General features: G+C 53.4%; 2 protein-coding genes across 3 annotated transcripts in view; one reads left to right on the top strand and one right to left on the bottom strand.

Annotated features, from left to right (window-relative positions):
• Positions 1 to 2,450: 2,450 nt before the first annotated feature.
• Positions 2,451 to 20,336, top strand: part of EDC4 (enhancer of mRNA decapping 4) — a 227,228-nt gene continuing 209,342 nt past the window's right edge. The window contains exon 1 of the mRNA XM_061468862.1: positions 2,451 to 2,457. The gene's annotated coding sequence lies outside the window, so the exon portion shown is untranslated. The remainder of the gene's footprint in view (positions 2,458 to 20,336) is intronic.
• CFAP20 (cilia and flagella associated protein 20) lies at positions 5,161 to 16,150 on the bottom strand. 2 transcript variants are annotated; one of them, XM_061468900.1, is made up of 6 exons: positions 16,008 to 16,147; positions 9,945 to 10,024; positions 8,765 to 8,876; positions 7,760 to 7,948; positions 6,531 to 6,641; positions 5,161 to 5,655 (listed from the first exon to the last, which is right to left on the bottom strand). In XM_061468900.1, exons 1-6 carry the CDS (start codon positions 16,089 to 16,091, stop codon positions 5,650 to 5,652), a joined length of 582 nt encoding a protein of 193 aa, XP_061324884.1. In that variant the 5' UTR covers positions 16,092 to 16,147; the 3' UTR covers positions 5,161 to 5,649. The 2 variants fall into 2 exon arrangements, with proteins under 2 accessions (XP_061324884.1, XP_061324883.1); XM_061468899.1 differs by lacking the exon at positions 5,161 to 5,655 and having other exon boundaries at positions 6,522 to 6,641; positions 16,008 to 16,150.

The raw sequence follows: 20,336 nt of genomic DNA, 5'->3' as shown, positions 1-20,336 counted from the left end.
GTGGAAGGTGTCCCTGCCTGTGGCAGGGGGTTGGAACTGGATGAGCTTTAAGGTCCCTTCCAACCCAAACCAGGCTGGGATTCTGTGACCTACTCCCCCCCCACCCCTGGGGTTCTGGCTGCTCCTCTGCCATCCCCACACTGCGAGCCCTCATGCAAAAGGATCCTCCCCTTCGAGGGTGAGATGAATCCTTTGTACCCCTCTCCATCCTTCGCCCTCCATGATCCAGAGCTGCTGGCTCAGTGCCCAACTGAGCTACAGCCACTTCCCAGCACTATTACCCTGAGCCACTCATCAACTGCTAATCACTTTAAAAGGAAAGGATCAATCCCGCCTCCTGCCCTTCCCGGAGCTGCTGGCACTGGGGGCATCCCATGGCCTGGGCCACACATCTGCTGCCCTGGCCACCATCCTTTCCCACCCTGGGCAGCAATTCCAGCCACTAGCAGACTCCCTGGGAAACACGCTTGGCTTTGACTTGGCACATCACTGCAGTCAAGCGAGAGGCGAAATCAGGGACAGAAAAACCCTGAAGAATTGTGGGGGAGGTCTCCAGGTCTCCATCTGGATTGTGTTCCATCAGCCTGGCTGTATTGCTTCACATTCCTTGGCTTTAATACATTCCAATTCAGTTTTGACCATTCTGCCCCTGTTCATGCCATGTGGGTTACACACCAATAGCCCTGCCATGGGGCAGGCCCACAGCCAGCACGGGAAGCAACCAGACAGCACGGACCTGGCCACAAGGTAAAGCCAGAGGAAAGCATGGCCGGGATTAGACGCTCCCACCCCCCTCACTGGAGCTCAAGTGCATTTCCCACAGCACATGCATTTCCCATACTAGATGCACTTCCCAAGGCAGATGCATTTCCGGCAACAGCTCTATTTCCCACGGCAGCTGTGTTCTGCCTGCCTCCTGGGCGTGCTGGGGCTCAGCAGGTTGCAGGGCTCACAGGGGAAGCCGGCCGAGGGTGCCCTGGGCCACATGTGGCAACCCCCTGCCTGGGCAGGGGTTGGGAGCAATTCTCCAGGGGGTAATCAGCAGCACTGGGAGCAGAGGCCTAGGCTGCTGGGGTTGGATGAGTGGGGACATCACTTCCCAGCCCCCTCCTGCTTTTGTCCGGATGCTGCTGCAGTGCCAGGAGCTTCGGGGCCATCTGGAATCACTCATGGACAGCGGCGAGGGATCCCGCGGGAGATAGCCCAGCGCTGTGACAGCGCTGGAGGCTCCTGCTCTGCCTGCAGCAGGGGTACCTCTGACACCCATGGGTGCAGCATCCCAGAGGGCAGGGATGCACCTGCAGCAGGGCACAGCACTTTTGGTGGCTCAGGGGCATGCAAGTCCCTCTCAGCGTGGCCCTGGCAGCCCTATCAGATCCACCCCCAGCTCCCAGCTTCTCAAAAATAGGCTGCAGAAGCCCAACCTGGAAAAGACCCTTGGAAAAGAGCGAGGGGCTTCCAGGCAGAATGAGGCTCCACACACCACTGGAGCATGAGTGATGGGGTGACCAGGGCTGGCAGGGGCTCTCTCTGCCTGCTTGGTCCCATCACAGGAGAAAATGCACTTCCTTCTGCCTCCTCCTCTTCCTCTGCAAGCCAGGGCACAATCCCTGTGTGCATTTGAGGAGAGGACCCGGAAAGCAAGGAGGAAGCCAGGTTCTGTGCAGAGGAAGTACGGGCTGGGCTACGCCAAGCAGCGACCGGCAGCTTCAAGGCCGGAGGAAACGCCACTGGGGATGGAGCAAAGAGCAGTGGGGCCCTGGCAGGGCTCAGACCTGCTGCCTGTGCCCGCTGCAGCACAACCAAGGTGCTGCTGGGCAGGGGCCGGTATCAGCACAGCCCTGATGTGGGGGAACATGACTGCCACCAAGCCTGGCACACGGAACCTGGCACATGTGTGCTCTGCTCGTGCCAGTCACCTCCCTGTGCAACCCTGGGGCAGCCACCAGCCTCCTTCTCTTGTCCCACAGGGAGGAAAGTAATTTCTGGGGCCTCAGGGCCAGCACAGGATGTGACAGTGGAGCAGATGCTCTGCAGGTCTGCTTCAGTAAAGCACAGCATCCATCATCTTACCTCTAGTGGCTCTGAGTCTTTCCCCACCCCATCCCAGGGCACCCCTCAGCACACAGCCGCTCCTTTATCCACATAAAACCTGGTTTGAGTGAACCTGTTTTGCAGGCTGTCAGGGGAAGCTTCACCTCTCTCCTGCAGGCACCAGATTATCCCTCCTGCATGCAGAAGGGGAAAAAGTCCCCACTATGGTCACTCTTTTCCTGGGCAGTGGCCAATGGCAAAACTCAAACTCAGTATTTTCCCTTGCCTCCAGCAGTGCCTGCACCACACAGAGGATCAGCATCAACCTGGAGGTGCAGTCCCTCAACACAGATGACTACATCTGTCCCCAGCCATCCATGGAGATGCAGGAAGGGAGGCAGAGAGGGCAAGGAGCAGTTGGGCTCAGATTTTTTTGATCCTTGCCTATTACCTCTGTGATCAAAGCTCTGTGCTTTGTGTCAGGATCCACTTAGTAGGAAGGAGAGACAAAGAGGGAGAGAACAGCCACATGCAGGGACAGGAGCCTGTATCAAGGCCTGACAGCTTCTGCCCCAGCATGGAGCAAACAGATGGGAAGCTCTCCAGGAAAACCCTGTGTCTGCTCCCTGCCACCTGCACAGCAGAGCCACCAGTGCCGAAGGATGCCCCAGCCTTGGATCACCCTGCACAGCGCCCATCAGCTGCCCCAGGTTGGTCTGCGCCCATGCCTTGCTCCGAGGTCCTGCAGCAGCCCAGATTTCAAAGAGAAGATTTGCCTTTGATGTAGAAAGCGGGCTTCCAGCACTTAGGTCCTGATCAAAGTGCTTAAGTGAAGGACCTTGCCCCACCCAATGGAATAGGAAGGTGAAGAGCCAGCAAAGGCAAGGAAAATACACCTTTGGGCAGGCCCCAGGTTGAATCCAGTGCTCCCCACAAAGAAAGATTCCTTTCTCTCCCACTAGACATGAGCTGCAATAAGGTCACAGGCAGGAAGGAAAGAGCGGGCAACCCACAGAAAGGTGAACAAGTTGATATTTAAGACTTGTTCCCTATAGGCTGCCTGCACCCAACCAGGATTGCCCCTCTGCTCACCCCATACCACACTTGGGCAGGCCCAGAGCATACAGGCAGCCTCCCACCTCCGCACCCACGTCCTTCCTGCTCCCCCCACTCTTCCCATGAAGGAGGATGCTGTGTCTCAGTCAGGGCAAGAGCCATGACCAAAGCAGCAAGAAACAGGGTGCTTCATCGCAGGAATTCTGCTTGTGCTCATTTACTCTGGAAATGGCTGTGGACAGGATGCCTGTGACTTTCTGGCCTCTCCACCAAGCAGCATCCTTTTCTCCCACAGGAAGAGCATCCAAACTTCACTCACCTTCAGCAAGATAGTTAAAGTTTTGATGGCAGATGGCAAATAGGAGAGGAAGATTTCTTTATGAGCCATCATATAAAACCACCACAATCTGGCCCTGAACAAAAGAGCCAATATGTGATGATGGTCCACTTTGTGCAGCAAGTAAACAGGAAGGTTCGGTATTTTGTTTCCCATTGAAAAATAGACAGAGGGTCCCCACGGATGCAAGGGTTTGTGGCTAGGAGTTTACTCCAGCAAATCCGCTGGCACAGCTCCTAGAGGCTGGGCAGGAATTGGCAGTAGGGCTCATCTAATCTCTCCATGGAGGCAGCCAGCTCAGGGCCCCCGAGAGCACAGTCCCTCTTTAACGCATTAAGGTCACTCGTTCAGAGCAAGGCCAGCTCCTCAGGGACAAGGAGTGACTCCAGCGGGGCGGGAAAAGGCAGCGGCAGCTCCTGGCGAGTGCTTGGCCACCACTGACTGCCAGGAACACCCGCTTCTGAGCAAGGGCTTGTGGGAAAGGCTGCTGGGATCTAATGTATTCCCTCAGCAGCTCCCTCAGCCCTGGCAAGCTTTGCAAATGTGGCAGGAAAACCTTGCCATGGGCTTCATTAAGACCAATCCTTGGCCCACAGCACCACGCAATTCCACTTAACTTAATCTCAAATCCAGCCAAGCCTTGACAGATGTCAAAGCCCACGTGGGCTTCCCTGTCTTGGCTCCTTAGAGCCACCATGCTACTCAGCTGCTATAAAAATTGGAAGGGTCTCCTCCAGCAAGCCTTCTGCAACTGCAATCCAGCATCACATGGCAGCACATCCAGGTCAAAGCCCACTAGCTTTAAAGGTGCCACAGAGATAAAGCAGGGTCCGTACAGAGGAGCTGCTGATTGTAAGGGTACAGACATACCAAAACTTTAAACCAGGTGGAGAGTCAGTGGTCAGGATTAAGCCCAGATGTCCCACAACAGGCTCTCTTGCTCCTGAGAGAGACTAGCTTTGTCTTATGGACAATAGTGACAGTGAAGTCTTCCCAAATAACTGCACAGCCCAGCACCAGGGAAGGATCAGGACCTGCCTTCGGTACCTACCCCTAAGAGTAGCTGGGGGAGCCTCGTCCAGGGACGAAAGGCACCAGCTGCTCCCAGACTCTCTGTTACTGGAGGAGGGCTGCAGCTTCCCCTCTGAAAGCCTTTCCACAACAAAGGCAGATTGGTTTGAGGCAGGGAAGGGCAGCTTCAGCACAGGAAAAGACTTCCGCTCCTGTTATGCTGCTTTGCTAAATCTCCCCTTTGATCCCTGGGGAAAAGGACAATTTGGCAGCTGGAAGACTATTGTGAGCCTCTTGCTATAAGTAGCTGCAAAAGGCTTGGATGAGAGCTGGGCTGAGTTGGTTAACTACACAGCCAGCAGAGCTGTGCCCTAATAGGCAGATTAAGACCAATTTGTCACTGCTGCGACAACAGCTTCAAGAAGGGAATGAAAAACCCATTCCCATGGATTAGAAGTTAACGGCATGAGTTTTTGTCATAGGTAGAGTCCCACAATTTTCAAGACAGATTCTTCCTCCTCTGTGGAAACCTTATTATTTTTCCTCTCTCTAGGTTGCTGCTGTTCATGTCTGTGCCATCCCTTGAACAGTGAGGGTGCCAATCAAAGTCACATTCAGAGGCAAATTCTAACATCTGGGTTCCTAAAGAAATTCTTCAGCACTTTCTGAAGGGCTAATATGTGCAACTTAAAGGATCCATCAAAAGAGAAAAAAGCCAGAAGCAGACTTAGAGTCCAGTGTTTAATAACTTTCCAAGAGTCGAGTATTACAACCATATTGAGAGCACATATAAAACAAGAGATGGAAAACAATGGAATTTAAAAAAAAAAAAATAACATTGGTGTCTTCAAGAGGGCACACTTAACCCCATAATTCCTGCTGAATCTCCTCCTTGGAGGCACAGTGGCCACTTGGAGCAACCCCTCTGTGCAACACAAGATCAGTAACAGGCCACTTGCAGTGTTGGAGCTCAGCACTTTAGGAACAGCTGAGAAAACTCTGATTCTGTACAATCCACACACCAAAAAGTAGTCCCAGAGCTGTTACATGGTTAACTGTGTGCTGTCCAGAAGAGGGATACCAGCTGAATCAAAGTTACCGTAGGCAAGGTGAGCTGATCTAAAACTTGGTCTCAGTAGGGCCTTCTCTTCCACCTGCTTTTGTTTTGGGACTGACCCCAAACATTTCTCACATCTCTTCCCAACGTGGTCTTATTGCTGGACAGAGCAGGGAGAAGAAAGGAGACACTTAGCAGACTTGGCAACACCAAGACAATGCTACTGGGAGGGCCCCAAGCACTCGCCAAACACTCCTGGGAGGCTGCACTGCCAACAGGGCAGTGACAGGCTCCCCAAAGGGGTGACGTACAGTCACAGTGTTAACTCCCTTCTACCTCCCACTGAGACCAGCATCCAACATCCTCCCTCAGCTCCTTGAAATTCTGTTCAGAAATCTTCTCTGCTAAAAGCAGCACCTGCACTGGGACAAGCTGGTCTTGGCAAAGAGAGTGCTTCCTCACAGTCCTCGAGAGTGCTGCCAATATGCCAGGGACTCCTCTCCCATCACCAGTGGGGCACAGCTTGGCCTCTCCTGCTGGGCAGCCACAACCTTGCTTATTCCCTTCCCTCTTAGCACCACCATCTGCACTCAGTAGGGAAGAGATGAGAGGGGAGTAATGTGAGACACAAACAGCATCTCTCTTGGAATAAAAGTGTGGAGCTGCAGCTAGCTCTGAAGAGCAAAGCTGCTGTGCTGAGTCACCAGTGAAAGCTCTGAAGAGGTGCTGGGAGGCTGCCACCCTGCCCAGAGCCCTCCAGCATGAAAAGGAAGGACATGGGGAGCAGCTGCACAGCTCACCCTACTCCTAGATGGGAATGACGTCTATGTGCTTTGACAGGAAAGTCACTCAGCGAGGCACGCCGACACATGGCTCACCCTGCCAGCAGTGACGGTCCTCCTGGGCTGATGGCTAAAGCTGTAAGGGTTCAGCTGCTAGAAGGAACTCTGGATTGCGGAGGCAGTGGGAGGAGGAATAGGAATGCTAGCCTGGCCCAGCTGGTGCTCCCACCCTGCCTGCACAGGGCTAGCTCACCTTGGCCTTGTTCTGGACTGGCAGATACAGCTTGAACTCAGCTGGGAGCTCGTCCTCCGAGTACAGCCGGTCAGAGAAGTACACCCGTCGGATGCGACAGTTGGCGTGGATCTGAGAGTCAAAACAGAGTCAGTCCATTTTCCATGTGGTATCTCCACATCCAGCTGTGTTGTGATGCAACAGCCTGGGTTCCTTGGTTCAACAGATGGAGAAGAGACCTCACTGCCTCTCTCTGAATCTGACAGGGCATCACAGAAGAAACAGTGGCCCATGCCCCCTATTTTGCGCTAGATGATCTCCAGTGATGGAAACTGGCTCAAGAGATTTGGCCAAGCTCTGGCATCTCTTCAAATTGATATCTGCCTTAGTTGCTTAGAGGGTCCTTTGCTGTGAACCCACCTCTGCTTCTCTCCTGACAGCAGGATTTGCCAGAACACTCCTAGCCTCCGCTTGCTGCATTTTTAACACTCTCTCCTCACGGCCTCCCTGAGGTCAGGAATGAGATTGTCCAGTCTGTACTGCCTCCACGATCAGCTGGCAGCAAAGGAGTCACTCCAGTCCTCCTCATGGCTATGTGAGAGGACAGGCATTTCACAGACTGCCTGTCCATCTCAGAACTGCAGCAGTCCCACCACACTAAGAACAGACACATGCTGCACATGGGCATTCCTCAAAGTAATGCATACCTCTGGACACAGGGAACATGAATCCCTAGCCTATGGAACTTCATGCCCTCAGCAGGAACAAACATTGTGTCGGCTCTTGTCCAGGGTGCTCAGTGAAGGCTCCATACACACTAGGAAATAAACTTGACCAGGGATACCTACAGCCTGTGACACTCTGGTTCTATACCAGCCAGGCTCCCACTCCTCCAGTGGCTGTCTGGATAGTAAGGCAGCACACAGCTAATTCCCAGCAGACCTTCCCCCAGCAGGATACGTTGCACACTGCTGTGAACTTTAGGTGGACTGCCACTCCTACCCTAACCAACATCCAGCAAGAAAAACAAGATGGAAATGGGCTTCTTCATCCCAGTCTAGTCCAGTGAAGTGACACAGCACCAAGACCTCCGCTGCCTCAGTCAGGTCTTTGCTTCCTTCCCACACTGTTTTGTAAAGAGTACGACTGACAAAGGATCAGGTCAGGGCTAAGCCCAGATTCCCAACCTACAGCAAGGCAGCAAGACTACCAACCATGGGTGTGTGTGGGCAGGCCATGCCTCTGCTCACCTGAACTCTTAGGGTCTCAATGTAGTTTGTCCCATAGGCCCGGCGTGTGAAGTCTGACAAGTTGAACTGGATTTGGTTCCAGCCATCATCCAGCCGCATGGGCATGGTGCAGATGAAGGGCTTCACCCGGGTTGTGCTCTGGTAGTTACTTGCTCGGAAACGTCGGCGAACATTCTTATCATCCAGGACCTGGGGTGAGGAAGTGAGGCTGCTGAACCTGGCAGCTGGGCCCCCAGCTCCCCAAGACAACAGCTCTTCCAGACTCAGGCTCTGCCCATCTCAGAGGGGGCTCTCCCCCACCTTCATGTCACAGCAGAAGTATTTTCAACTCACAACAGACCCTTTTTCAGTAATAGCAGCAACATGCTTGAGAGCTGAGTGATGTCCCCATAGCAGATCTAACACAACAGAAGAACATGGAACTGCTCAAGTGAGTCCAGAGGAGGCTACAAAGATGCTCCAAACACTGGAGCAGCTCTGCTCTGGAGACAGGCTGAGAGAGCTGGGCTGGTTCAGCCTGGAGAAGAGAACGTTCCAGGAGACCATAGAGCAGCTTCCAGTGCCTAAAGGTGCTACAAGAAATCAGGAGAGGGGCTTTGGACAAGGACCTGTAGGGACAGGACAATGGGGAATGGCTTTAACCTGACAGAGGGGACACTGAGACAAGATCTTAGGAAGAAATTCTTCTCTGTGAGGGTGGTGAGGCCTTTGCACAGGCTGCTCAGAGAAGCTGTGGCTGCTCCATCCCTAGCAGCGCCTAAGCCCAGGTTGGATGGGGCTTGGAGCAACCTCGTCTAGTGGAAGGTGTCCCTGCCCGTGGCAGGGGGTTGGAACTGGATCAGCTTTAACCCAAATTATTCCATGATACTATGATCACATGGTCAAGGAAGCAAAACTGTTTTGGAGACTACTCGCTGTCTTGATTGAGCTCCAGAGTAAGACTGCAGCCTTCTGGCACCTTCCTCGCCTATCCCTGGATGGGCCTCCCCACTGCATGTTCCTCACCTGCACTTCAAATGTGAAGTATTTCTTCAGGTTCTTGATGATCATCACTAGGAAAGGTAGTTTGATGCCTAGGGTCTTCTTTGGGTCCGCAGGGCATGTGATGTAGGTCGTACTGAGAGGACAGAAAAACGCTTTAGGATCTCACACAGCACAAAGCACACAGCCCAAGTCACTCCCTTGACCTAATGCAATCTTGGAGGGCAGGCAAAAAGAGATAAGATCTCAGCAAGAACCAGCGCTTCCTTTAATGGGAGGCAGAGCTTCAGAGGTAGCTGCACGGAAAGCGAGATAAAAGGCTCAAAGAATGCATTTCAAATCCCACTTTTCTCACCCAGGGCATGAACCACCTTCCTGGACAGCTTCACCTCCCCAGTTTCACAGCCATGTCAGTGCTGTTTCTTAATGCAACCTTCTCCTCCCCTTGACTGAACAGGTAGAGCCCTCCAGAGCACAGCAGAGGCCCCGTGTGCCCTATGAGTCTGGGAACACAGAAGTGGTGAGCCCTAGCTGCGCACATCACTCCTGGCAAACTCTGCATCAACACGTCTCGGGAGGAAGGGAAGCACAGTCTCAGCCTGGCTGCATAAGAGGAGCCTCCACTGCCCTTATAAGGAGCTCCCTGCTCCAATGGCCCCTGGAGAAGCCCTGGAGAGGCTGAACCCACTGGCAGAGCTGGAGTCACTCTCCCCAGCTGATGAAGACGAGGAGCGAAGCACCACAAGCAACTCCCCTCATACATCTGCCTTTGATATTCCTGCTGTCACATGGGGAGAGCAGCAGAGCAGGCCTAAGACAATAAAAGATGCAGCATGCAGAGTGCTGCTTTCTCAGTAATTGGCAGCACTGACAGGGGACTGGGATTCAAATACAGCCTTTTCCCCCCTGCCAAGTGATGGAAAAATAATGGGATTTTGTTTTTATTATTTTTCCCTTAGCCCCACTGAGGATGACAGAGAGCTCTCCAAGCACATCCAGGGAAAGGCACTCTGGTACAGTGTGGTACAGTGCCTTACACAGAAGGGTAGCAGGCATCTGACCCCAGAAACTATTCTTCAATTTATTGAGAAAGAGACAGAAGTCAAGTCTGAAGGAGATGTCTGCTGGGCACCACCATCTTTCACTCTGCTCCAGGGCCAAGCCCCCAGGGCACATTAGGGCAAAATAAGATGCCTTCTCCTACCTGACGTTAGTTCCTTCAATCTCCAGCACCAAGGACTGAATGTCATTGTCAGTGATTCGTTTGATGTGGCCATTGCGCACCTGGAAGAAATCAGGGCAAACAGCACAGGTTTCCTTTACTTGAGAGGGAAACAAGAGGCACCCAGAGCTCCACTGAGAGAGGGAAACATCCCAGGAGGACCCATCTATGTTCACTTGGCTCCCATTGTTTTGGCCATCCCTGTTTCCAAGGCTTTGCTCACTGCCTCAGAGTGCCAGGACTCCAAGCAAGAGTTTAGGTCCCAGCTTGCTGCATGGAGATAAAGTCCAAGACTTTGGTCTATCCAGACATGCTACAGTGAACACCACTGACTCCAGCCTCATGTTAGATGCCCAAATAAACAAACATTAAAGTGTCAGAGGAAGATCAAACTAGAGTGGGATAAAGCGTAAAAATAAGTAAAAGCAATACAGAAGCAAAGGGAGTCACTAGAAGCCATGGGTCACCAAGGGGGTCTTGGTCCATACTGCTGGCATGCTTGGCTGCCTCTGTGGAAGAGCAGAGCCAGATGAAAGCCTGGCTAGAATTCATCATAGTTCTAGCACATACAAGTGCAGAAGCATCGTCTGCTCTGCTGAGGGGCACAGGCATTTGGCTACTTGGATGCAGCCAGCTGCCCACAAAGTTCAGGGAGGCCAGGACTAACACAAATTCATTTTTCTCCACAAGCAATGTGGCTGAATCCCAGCGGCTGAGGATTTATTGTTTTAATGAAGCACCTCACTTCCCCTCGAATTTATCTCCATTTAAAAGCACTTTTGCTAATTAAGCCCTCTGCTCTTTCCCAGTGCTAGATCAGCAAATGGTAATGCTCCTTCCGGCTCCATGAATTAACTTCTGCAGTACCTATCACCACTGCTAATCCATAGGATGCATTAAATTTCTAATGGGATGGTTTGAGTGATAAGGTACAAAATGATTTAAAGGTTTAACAATTCATCTTCACATTTCAGTTCTTCAGAGGGATGTACGTGGGCGATACTGCACAAATCTGCTGGAAGAAAGAGATAAGCCCTGTGAGCAGCCCACAACCCAACCTGTCTCTACATGTGCTGCTGCTAAGGATGAGAGTCAGCTGAGCATGCCAAGCTGCTCTTAACACTGCCTCAAGCGCGACAGATACTTCCAGAAAACATTAAGCTCACAGGGAGGATCCTTAGGATAACCAGATCCCTCCTTTGTAACAAAAGCAACTCCCAGGGATTTATAGGTCTGTTGAGGAGAACACCCCCACACCCCAGCGCTGCATCCTGAGCGTGAGCAGCAGGTGAGGGACGGGATCCTGCCCCTATGCTCCTCTCTGGGGAGATCCCCCTGCCCCCGCAGTCCTGCATCCAGCTCTGGGGCAACAACACAAGACAGACGTGGAGCTGTGCACAGAAATGCTGCAAGGGCTGGAGCAGCTCTGCTCTGGAGACAGGCTGAGAGAGCTGGGCTGGTTCAGCCTGGAGAAAGCTCCTTAAAGGGAGACCTTAGAGCAGCTCCAGTGCCTAAAGGTGCTACAAGAAACCTGGAGAGGGGCCTTGGACAAGGGCCTGGCAGTGTTCAAGGCCAGGCTGGACAGGGCCTGGAGCAACCTGCTCTAGTGGAAGGTGTCCCTGTCTGTGGCAGGGGGTTGGAACTGGATGGGCTTTAAGGTCCCTTCCAACCCAAACCAGGCTGTGATTCTGTGATCCTGTGAAACACCCCAGCTCAGCCTCTCGGCTCCCTCTGGAGCCCAGGTCTGTGACACACGCTGAGCTAACCTGTCTGCTGCAGGAACCACCTCCCTGACAGGGCCACACTTGGTCACAGCCAGAGGAGCACTTTATCTTCCTCCTCTAGCTCTGGCATCCCTTCTCAGTGAGCTCTCACAGCAAAAGGCAATGTCCAGCTCCATCAGGCAGAGCTGCCAGCCCTGCGCAGTACAGGGTATGAGGGACAGTCATGACATGCTCACAGTGTCTACTCAGCAAGAGCTCCTGGTCTTCAGCGGCTTCCTCCTACCTCATGGAAACTCAGAGAGAAAAGGCTGCAGAAAAATTTAGAAGTCTAAGTGAAAGATTCTGCATTTCTACTTGGCCAATATTCTCTAGCCATCCTAGGCCTAAGAAGCTGTATTTCTGAAGCTGGAAAAAAGGGTAACAGACTTCACAGAAAATAAAAGTACTTCAAATGCCTAATAGCCTCTGAATCAGGATAACTGGGAAGTTACCCACTGTCTAAAGACAAACTGAAAAAGCATTTTTTTGCAGACACAAAGCTCAAACCTTGAAGAGTTTGGAGAGAGCAGCAGCTTCAGACATTTGTGTCTGAAGACATACATTTCTGGCGGCTGCTGTTGGTGCTAGCAACACGCGTCACATATAACAAAGGCCAGAGGAAGAGCAGCGAGGAGCCATCCTCCCCAGGCCCAGCCACCCACCCCAGTGGACGGGACACCACAGTCCAAGGCCGACCTCTGGAGGCTCACTCCTGCATTGCTGCCAGCAACCCCAGTTAAGAGATTGCAGAATACCAGACTGGTTTGGGTTGGAAGGGTCCTTAAAGCTCATCCAGTTCCAACCCCCTGCCACGGGCAGGGACACCTTCCACTAGACCAGGCTGCTCCAAGACCCATCCAAACTGGCCTTGAACACTGCCAGGGATGGGGCAGCCACAGCTTCTCTGGGTAAGCTGTGCCAGTGCCTCAGCAACCTCACACGGAAGAACTTCTTCCCAAGATCTCATCTCAATCTCCCCTCTGTCAGGTTAAAGCCATTCCCCTTGTCCTGTCCCTACAGGCCCTTGTCCACGGCCCCTCTCCAGGTTTCTTGTAGCCCCTTTAGGCACTGGAGCTGCTTTAAGGTTTCCCTTTAAGGAACTTTATCCAGGCTGAACCAGCCCAGCTCTCTCAGCCTGTCTCCAAAGCAGAGCTGCTCCAGCCCTCACAGCATCTCTGTGGCCTCCTCTGCACTCACTCCAACAGCTCCACATCCCTCTTCTATTGTTGTCCCACAGCAGGACACAGGACTGCAGTGGGGGTCTCCCCAGAGTGCAGCAGAGGGGCAGAATCCCCTCCCTTGACCTGCTGCTCATACTCTGGGGATGCAGCCCAGCACACGGGCGTAGTTCTGGGCTCAAGCACACACTGAAGCCGGGTCATGGGGAGCTTCTTATCTTCCAGCACCCCAAGTCCTTCTCCTCAGGGCTGCTCCATTCAGTGTATGCCCAGCCTGTGTTTATGTCAGCAACAGCAAGCTGAAACAGGGCCAGTGCCATCACCCAGACTACTGTAGGCATGGGTACAGCGCTTCACTCAGGACAGGCCAGCACTTCTCAAAGCCACTGCTGCATCCAGAATAGGCACAAGGCTCTTTGTGCCAACCTCTGTCCCCCAGGGAGGGAGAAGGGGCATAACAAGAGGCAAAAGCAGGAGCTACCTGGCTCTGCTGTAGCACTTGATGCACACAGGTTCAGGAATGAGCAAGCAGCATGGCCTGTGTTTTCATGATGCAGAGATCTGGGGCAGCCCAGACAAGGATGCTGTGTGAAAGAACTACAGTCAGACGAAAGCTGCAAGACAGACCCTGCCACAGCATTTCAGGTACTTGATCCTGGCCATGCTCATCAGGGAAACTGCTATCTACATCCTGGTGATGTTTGATATTCAGGCAGGTGAACACTAGCTGACCCTGAATTCTCCCCATAGCATCAGAAATTGCTGATGACACCGCACATCAACACGCCAGCAGAATGAACATGGAGAAATCAGCAAGAGGATCAATGGGATTGACAAGTTCCATCCAAATGCTCCCCCTCTTTTCTCTGCAGAAAAGTCTGCAAGTCCCCTGGAGACTGGTCAGTGTGTTACCAAGCACTGTGGAGGGGACCATGGTGACAGGATGTGGAAGGAATTACAGAGGACTCAGAACAACACAGTGCTGGAAGGCAAACAGCAACCACCTTGCACACAGGTCTCCGTAACAGACACTGAAGGCAGGACAAGAGAGCACAGCCCAGCAGCTACTGGTTCTCTGCACACAAGGCTGGAGGAGGAACCTCTGCCTGCAGAAAGAGTGGGACAGTCACCACACTCTTCCCAAGGCCTGGACACTTCAGTCCTGCAAGAATCCCCCGGGACAGCATCCCTCCTGCTGCTGCAAACACACCAAAGGTGTCAGAATAGGAATGCCCAAGCTATTACAAACCCACCAACCCAACTCCTTTAAATGGAAAAGTGAGGTAAAAGAGCAAGCCGTGCCAATATCTACAGGCAAACTCATCAAAAAGCCCACTCTGGTTTCACACCACACTTTTGTGAGCATGGCAGTCCTCACAACAAGCTTGCCTAAGCTGGCTGTGCTTCTTCAGGCTGTGAGTGAGGAAGACTACCACATGAAAGCCCTACAGCAGGCAGTGGAAACAGCCTGCACACCCAGCTGCTGCTTGAGGACCTTTCTGACTGTCTTTTTGACCAACCCAGGAACTACTGCACCAGAGCAGAGTGTTGCCCATGTCCACCCTGCAAGCAGAACTCCTGCTGGCAACCCCACCAGCTGCACATCGCAGCCACGTCACCCTGCACAGCACAATTCATTTTGGAAGGTACCTCAGAAAGGTACCCAGATTGCTCACGGCCTCATCCAGTCTGGAGGCACACTACATCGCTTTCGTCTAAGAGTCTTTAATGCATCCCATCCTCACACCACCCAAATAAGCTGCTGGCACTCTTTTAAAGTCCCCAATATTGGTGCAAAAGCCCTACTGCATGCACATGCACCCAGCCAGGCTATGACAGGCAGCCCAGCTCTTTACAGAGCTGCATGGGTACCCCACTGATGGGAAATGGGGTGGGTCTGCGCTGCCTGTCCCCTATTCCATGACCTGTAAATGCTCCCATGAGCCCATCGAGGTCAAACAACATGGCTGCCTGCTGAATTGCCTCAAAAGCCTTCACTCCTGCTGAAATCACAAGAAATTCAGGTCAGGTTCAAGCAGAGGTAACTAAACACAGCTCATCATCTCAGAGAGGAAAGCTTCCTCTCAGAAGGTGCAAGAAGCACTTTGCAGAATCCCTTTTAGGCAGCAACACAGCCATGGGTGGTTTGTGAAGGGGAGGAAGCAACAGGTCTCATCACCTCCAAACTTCCTGATCAGGGCTCCCCGATGTGAGATACCCCAGGAAAGGCAGGGGACCCTCAACAGAACCCCTTTAGAACCAGACAGAAAGTGAAAAAACAAATAGCTGAAACACTCATGACTTCTCATACACCCCAAAAGCCACCACACAACCCACCTCTGAATGCCTTTAGTAAGCCTGTTTAAAGTGTGTCAAGCAGGAGAGCAGAGCCCCATGGCAGTTACATCCAGCTTCCTGGGGAAGCCGCTGCATAGAATCATAGAACAGTTTGGGCTGGAAGATGGTAAGGGTTTAGGGTTAAGGGTTAGGGTTTAGGGGTATGGGCCAGAGATCAGTCCACCATCTAGTCCAACCCCTGCAACACACAAGTTCATCTTCATCTAGATCAGGCTGATGAGATCCACATCCAGGCTGCTCTTTAATGTCTCCATCAGTGGTGCATCCACCATCTCTCTGGGCAACCTGGGTCAGGGCCTCACCACCCTCAATGTAAAGAATCTCTTCCTGATGTCCAGCCTGAATTCCCTCTTTCAGTTTAACACCACCACCTCTCATCCTGTCACACAAGCCCTGCTAAAAAGCCTCGCCCCATCTTTCCTACAGGCCCCTTTTAAGAATGGAAGGCTGCAATAAGGTCTCCCCAGAGCCTTCTCCAGGCTGAACAAGCCCAATTGTCTCAGCCTGTCTCCAGAGCAGAACTGCTCCAGCCCTCGGACCCCGGCCTGGCTGCTGCCCTGGCAGCGCTCTGCTCAACAACGGCAGAAGACCCCGTGACGCGGACACATTCTCCTCCACAACCAACAGCCCGGGGGTCCCGGTCACCTCGCACTGGCGGCTCAGGCACCGGCGGCCACCCGAGCGCGGCCCCATCAGCTACAGTGCCAGGCACGCCCTGGGAGGCTGCTCCCGCGGCCCCACCTCACCTTCTTGTCCCAGATCTGGAGCGGCTTGCTGCCGATGCTGTACAGCACCGAGAGGAACCCGCTCTGGAACGTGTTCTTGAACATGGCAGGGCCGCACCAGCCGGCGGTACTTCACACACAGCGCCGTTACCGCAGATCCCTCCGCACCGCCGATCTGCACTTCCCGCTCTCAGCGCCGCCGTCACCACGGAACTACTTCTCGTGCCGTAGTCCTGCCGCTGGGTCTACTTCCGCTGAGTGGCCGGGGTTTGTGGGAGCGCGGTGCCATGGCAACGGCGGCGGGTGTGGGCCGGTGGCGGCAGTCAGCCGCGCGAGGAGGGCGTGGGTTGCGCCCGAGCAGAGCCGGCTGGTCCGCAGCGGCTCGCTGGGCCCAGCGCCTGGCCCCGCCTTGGAACAGCGGCGGGCACGGTCCTGCCGAGGGCTGGGTACCCCCCCGGGCGGGACCGTGCAGGCACCGCTCTGACCCTCCCCTCATACGCTCGGCAAAGGGCAGCCCCGTTGGAGGTCATACGGCCGTAGCTGTGGGAACGGCTGGTGCTGCATCCACTGAGCACTTGGGGCATGGGTGCGTTTTGTCCCTGCACGTGGAAGGAGTTGGAACCGGATGAGTTTTAAGGTTTCTCCCAACCCAAACCAGTCTGGGATTCTGTGGCTTTTAAAACGTCCCAGTTCTCCCCCTGCAGTTCACAACTATAAGACAGAAGGCAACGTTCTGGTTTTCTGTTCCTGCCGCTACACTTGCTCCTGGAGTGTTTCTCAGTTCTAGTTCTCCTGGTTTCTCCTAGGAGCCTCTGTGTCTCTCCATGCTGGTTTTAAAGGACTGGAGCACCCAGATGGTGTTTGCTCCACTTTGCTGCTTCCTTTATCCCCAGACTTGCTCCCAAGCTTCACTTGCCCAATGAGTGCCATCCATCCATCCTTGGAGCAGCAAATGCACATCAGCAGGTACACATGCTCTTTGGAAGCCTGTGTGACCATTACTGCCAGCATCTCCATTAAAACATGTGTGACACATGCTCATGGCTTAGCCCTGTGCCTGTGGATCTACAGTTTCGGGTAGCAGTACCACAGTGCGAGTACCTCCTGGCACTCCCAAGCTGTTTCCTTTCCTGGGTCTTCCACACCATGGCCAGGCCCTTTCATGTAGTTCTGTGGCCAAGAGAACACAAACACCTTTGGTGGGAGTGGGAATGAAGAATGTTTCAGTCACACAACAGGAGTGGCACATCCCACTCTTTGTCGAGCCATTTCCCACCGTGCTGGTGCCCTGTGGCTGGAGCTGGCTTGCAGCCCTGTGCTCCAAGCGGCACTAACAGGTGCACCAGTGCCAAAGGCTGCTGCCTCATTACGTCAGAAACCTCTGGGAATCAGCCTTTCCAGCGGAGCCTCCTGCGCATTGGCTGGCACATGCCTCATGCTGAGTGGCACCGTGGCATTTCCACAGCATTTGAGAACTGGGCTGCATCCCCAGAGTGTGAGCAGGAGGTCAAGGGAGGGGATTCTGCCCCTATGCTCCTCTCTGGGGAGACCCCCACTGCAGTCCTGCATCCAGCTCTGGGGCAACAATGCAAGAGGGACATGGAGCTGCTGGAGTGAGTCCAGAGGAGGCCACAGAGATGTTGCAAGGGCTGGAGCAGCTCTGCTATGGAGGCAGGCTGAGAGAGCTGGGCTGGTTCAGCCTGGAGAAGGCTCCTTAAGGGGAGACCTTAAAGCAGCTCCAGTGCCTAAAGGGGCTACAAGAAACCTGGAGAGAGGCTTTGGACAAGGGCTTGTAGGGGGAATAGCTTTAACCTGACAGAGGGGAGATTGAGATGAGCTCTTCAGAAGAAGTTCTTCCCTATGAAGGTGGTGAGGCCCTGGCACAGGTTGCCCAGAGAGGCTGTGGCTGCCCCATCTCTGGCAGCGTTCAAGGCCAGTTTGGACGGGGCTTGGAGCAACCTGGTCTAGTGGAAGGTGTCCCTGTCCATGGCGGGGGGTTGGAACTGGATGAGCTTTAAGGTCCCTTTCAACTCAAACCAGGCCAGGATGCTGTGGTTCTATCTCCAGATGTAATGCGCAAGGACAGTGTTGGCAAATGCTCACCTGCACCACTCACAGGCTTTTTGGAAGGACGCACGCTGCTAGGACTGGCTGCAACCAGTACCAAGTGATTCTGTTACCAGCAGGTGCACATGGGTTTTCGCACTCAAGCTCCCTTCCCTGGGACCAGCAGCAGTGATCTCTGCCAGGCTTGCCCCAGAGGTACCTTTAGCCTGGGCAGCTTCAGTATAAGGGAAAACTGTAGGGAAAAGCACACAGGCAGTGAAGGAATGGGATAGTGGAATTGACCACAAATAGTCATACAGAGTCCAGCTGAAGGTTTTTAGATCAGAGTTTGAAGTGTCCCATTAACATCTAAGAGCAAAGCACAGCTCAGACAACCACTAGGATCGCAGTCAGGCTCTCACAGAGCTGCCAGTGAAGCACCATGTCTGTGGGGGTGCTCCTGCAATGAAGAGGCCCATGGGCAGGAGCTCCAGGCTCAGTGCTTTGCAGTGGTGGTGCTATGAAGGAGAAGGGGAGTCTCAGCCCAAGAAAGAGGAAGAGATGGAAGCTACTGCAGTGCAAACACAGCCATGCCCAAGCTCCATGGGCTGAGTAAAGCAGGCACCAGCATCAGCACTCAGGCACCTCCAGAAGAGCGTGGGGGCCTTATGAGTGATACCCAAAAGGTGGCAACAGGCTCCTTTGCCCATGGTGATCTTGTGTACAACTAGTTCCTCCTGCTCTCCTCAGCCAACCTGTCCTAGCAGGTCCCAGCATTCCCCAGTGTGCCTGGTCCTGCCCCACAACTCTCTCCCCACTGAATACTACTCCTCATGCTTCTTTTAAAACTTTTATTCCACAATATAGAATTCTTTTAATTATAATCTAGGGCCATGTCCATTGTGACAGTATAGCCCCTGCCACCTCTGTGCCCTGCCAGGGACAGGCGTGAGCTGGCTGACCATGGTCTACCAGAGGTTTAGGGGAACAGCCAGAATGGATTAAGAAACAATAAACCAACTGCTTTGCACACCCTTCATTCATATATCCATGTTTTCTGGGTCAGAAAAGTTCCACAAGGAACCAGAGGCAGAAAAACCACTCAAACTGCAAGAAAGGGCTGTGGTCAGAGGTGGGTGGCAGCTCTCAGCCCTGCCCACACTACACAGTTGGCCTGCCATCACTCTATACATGCTGACAGGACCTTTGGTTTGGTTCTCATTCTGCTATAGAAAATTGGGAGCAACAGCAGTGGACCTGAGGAGACGTTGGAGGAGAGAAGTGTGAGCATCCAGAGCACTGCCACTTGACATAGCTCCTCCAGCACCAGGGGATAAGGAGACAGCTGGGCAAGGTGCCCCATGTCCTGCTACCTGGCCACCCTCTGCATGTCCCTCACAGAATCCTCCCCTGCTATGTAAGGGATGGGAGGGGAGAGGAGAAGGCAGGGTCCAACAAGGCAAGGGGAGACATGGTCCAGCAAAGTGGCACTCTTTTCTCTCCAACCTCCTGAGTTGTCTCTGTCCACTGCCACGAGCATCTCCTCTAGTCCCACTAAAAGCTCTCATCATGCCATAGCACAGTTGCAACAGGCACAGACAAGCTAAGGAAGTTGCTTCCTGCATCTCTCTCCCACCACTTCTCTCAGTGCCTGCTATGGGTCTGGTTTTGAGCCTTTCCTCCTACCAGGTGTTTGGCCAAACCTGCGCTCTACCAGTTGAAAAGCCAGGCCAGGACTCTCCCAGCTTTCTCCAGGAGAAAGCATATGAAGACACATGTTCCCCAGTCTTCTGAGGACATGACATGATCTGCTCCAGTTCCTGGCTGTCCTACAGGCAGGATGACACTCTGCTGAGGTCCAGAGGAGAACAGTTTCCTGCCCCAAGTGCTGGGTGTGAAAAACAGGCTTTAGCTGCAGGCTTGTCCAGACTGCCGTTGGGGTCAGGAGACCCCACAACCCTCCTCAGCCCCAGGCTATGCCTACTCAGCTCCTATGTCTCCCTCAGGATGAATCTGTTGCAGCTCATCCTACTCCAGAGCTGAAGTAGGATATGAGGAGATAAAGGACAGGTTGATCCAGCCTCTCTGGTTACTGCAACCAGGGAAAGCCGTTTACCCACTCCACCGTCTGGGAAGAGCATCTCTTTCTCTGCTTGAGGGCACCAGGGGAGATTTGCTGAGTCAGGTTTGCAGAACTGAGACTTCCTGAAGCACCACCATGAAACTTCACCATCAGGTTTGTCACTGTCAAGCACTTGAATACAATAATGATCTCTTGTGTGTTGGCCCTCTCTGGAAGCTGGG

This window comes from Pezoporus flaviventris, unplaced genomic scaffold (genome assembly GCF_033815535.1).
Source record: "Pezoporus flaviventris isolate CSIRO_AGI_PZ_B2104156 unplaced genomic scaffold, CSIRO_AGI_Pfla_v1 ptg000054l, whole genome shotgun sequence".
Lineage (NCBI taxonomy): Eukaryota > Metazoa > Chordata > Aves > Psittaciformes > Psittacidae > Pezoporus > Pezoporus flaviventris.
This window is presented reverse-complemented; position numbering and strand designations above follow the sequence as displayed.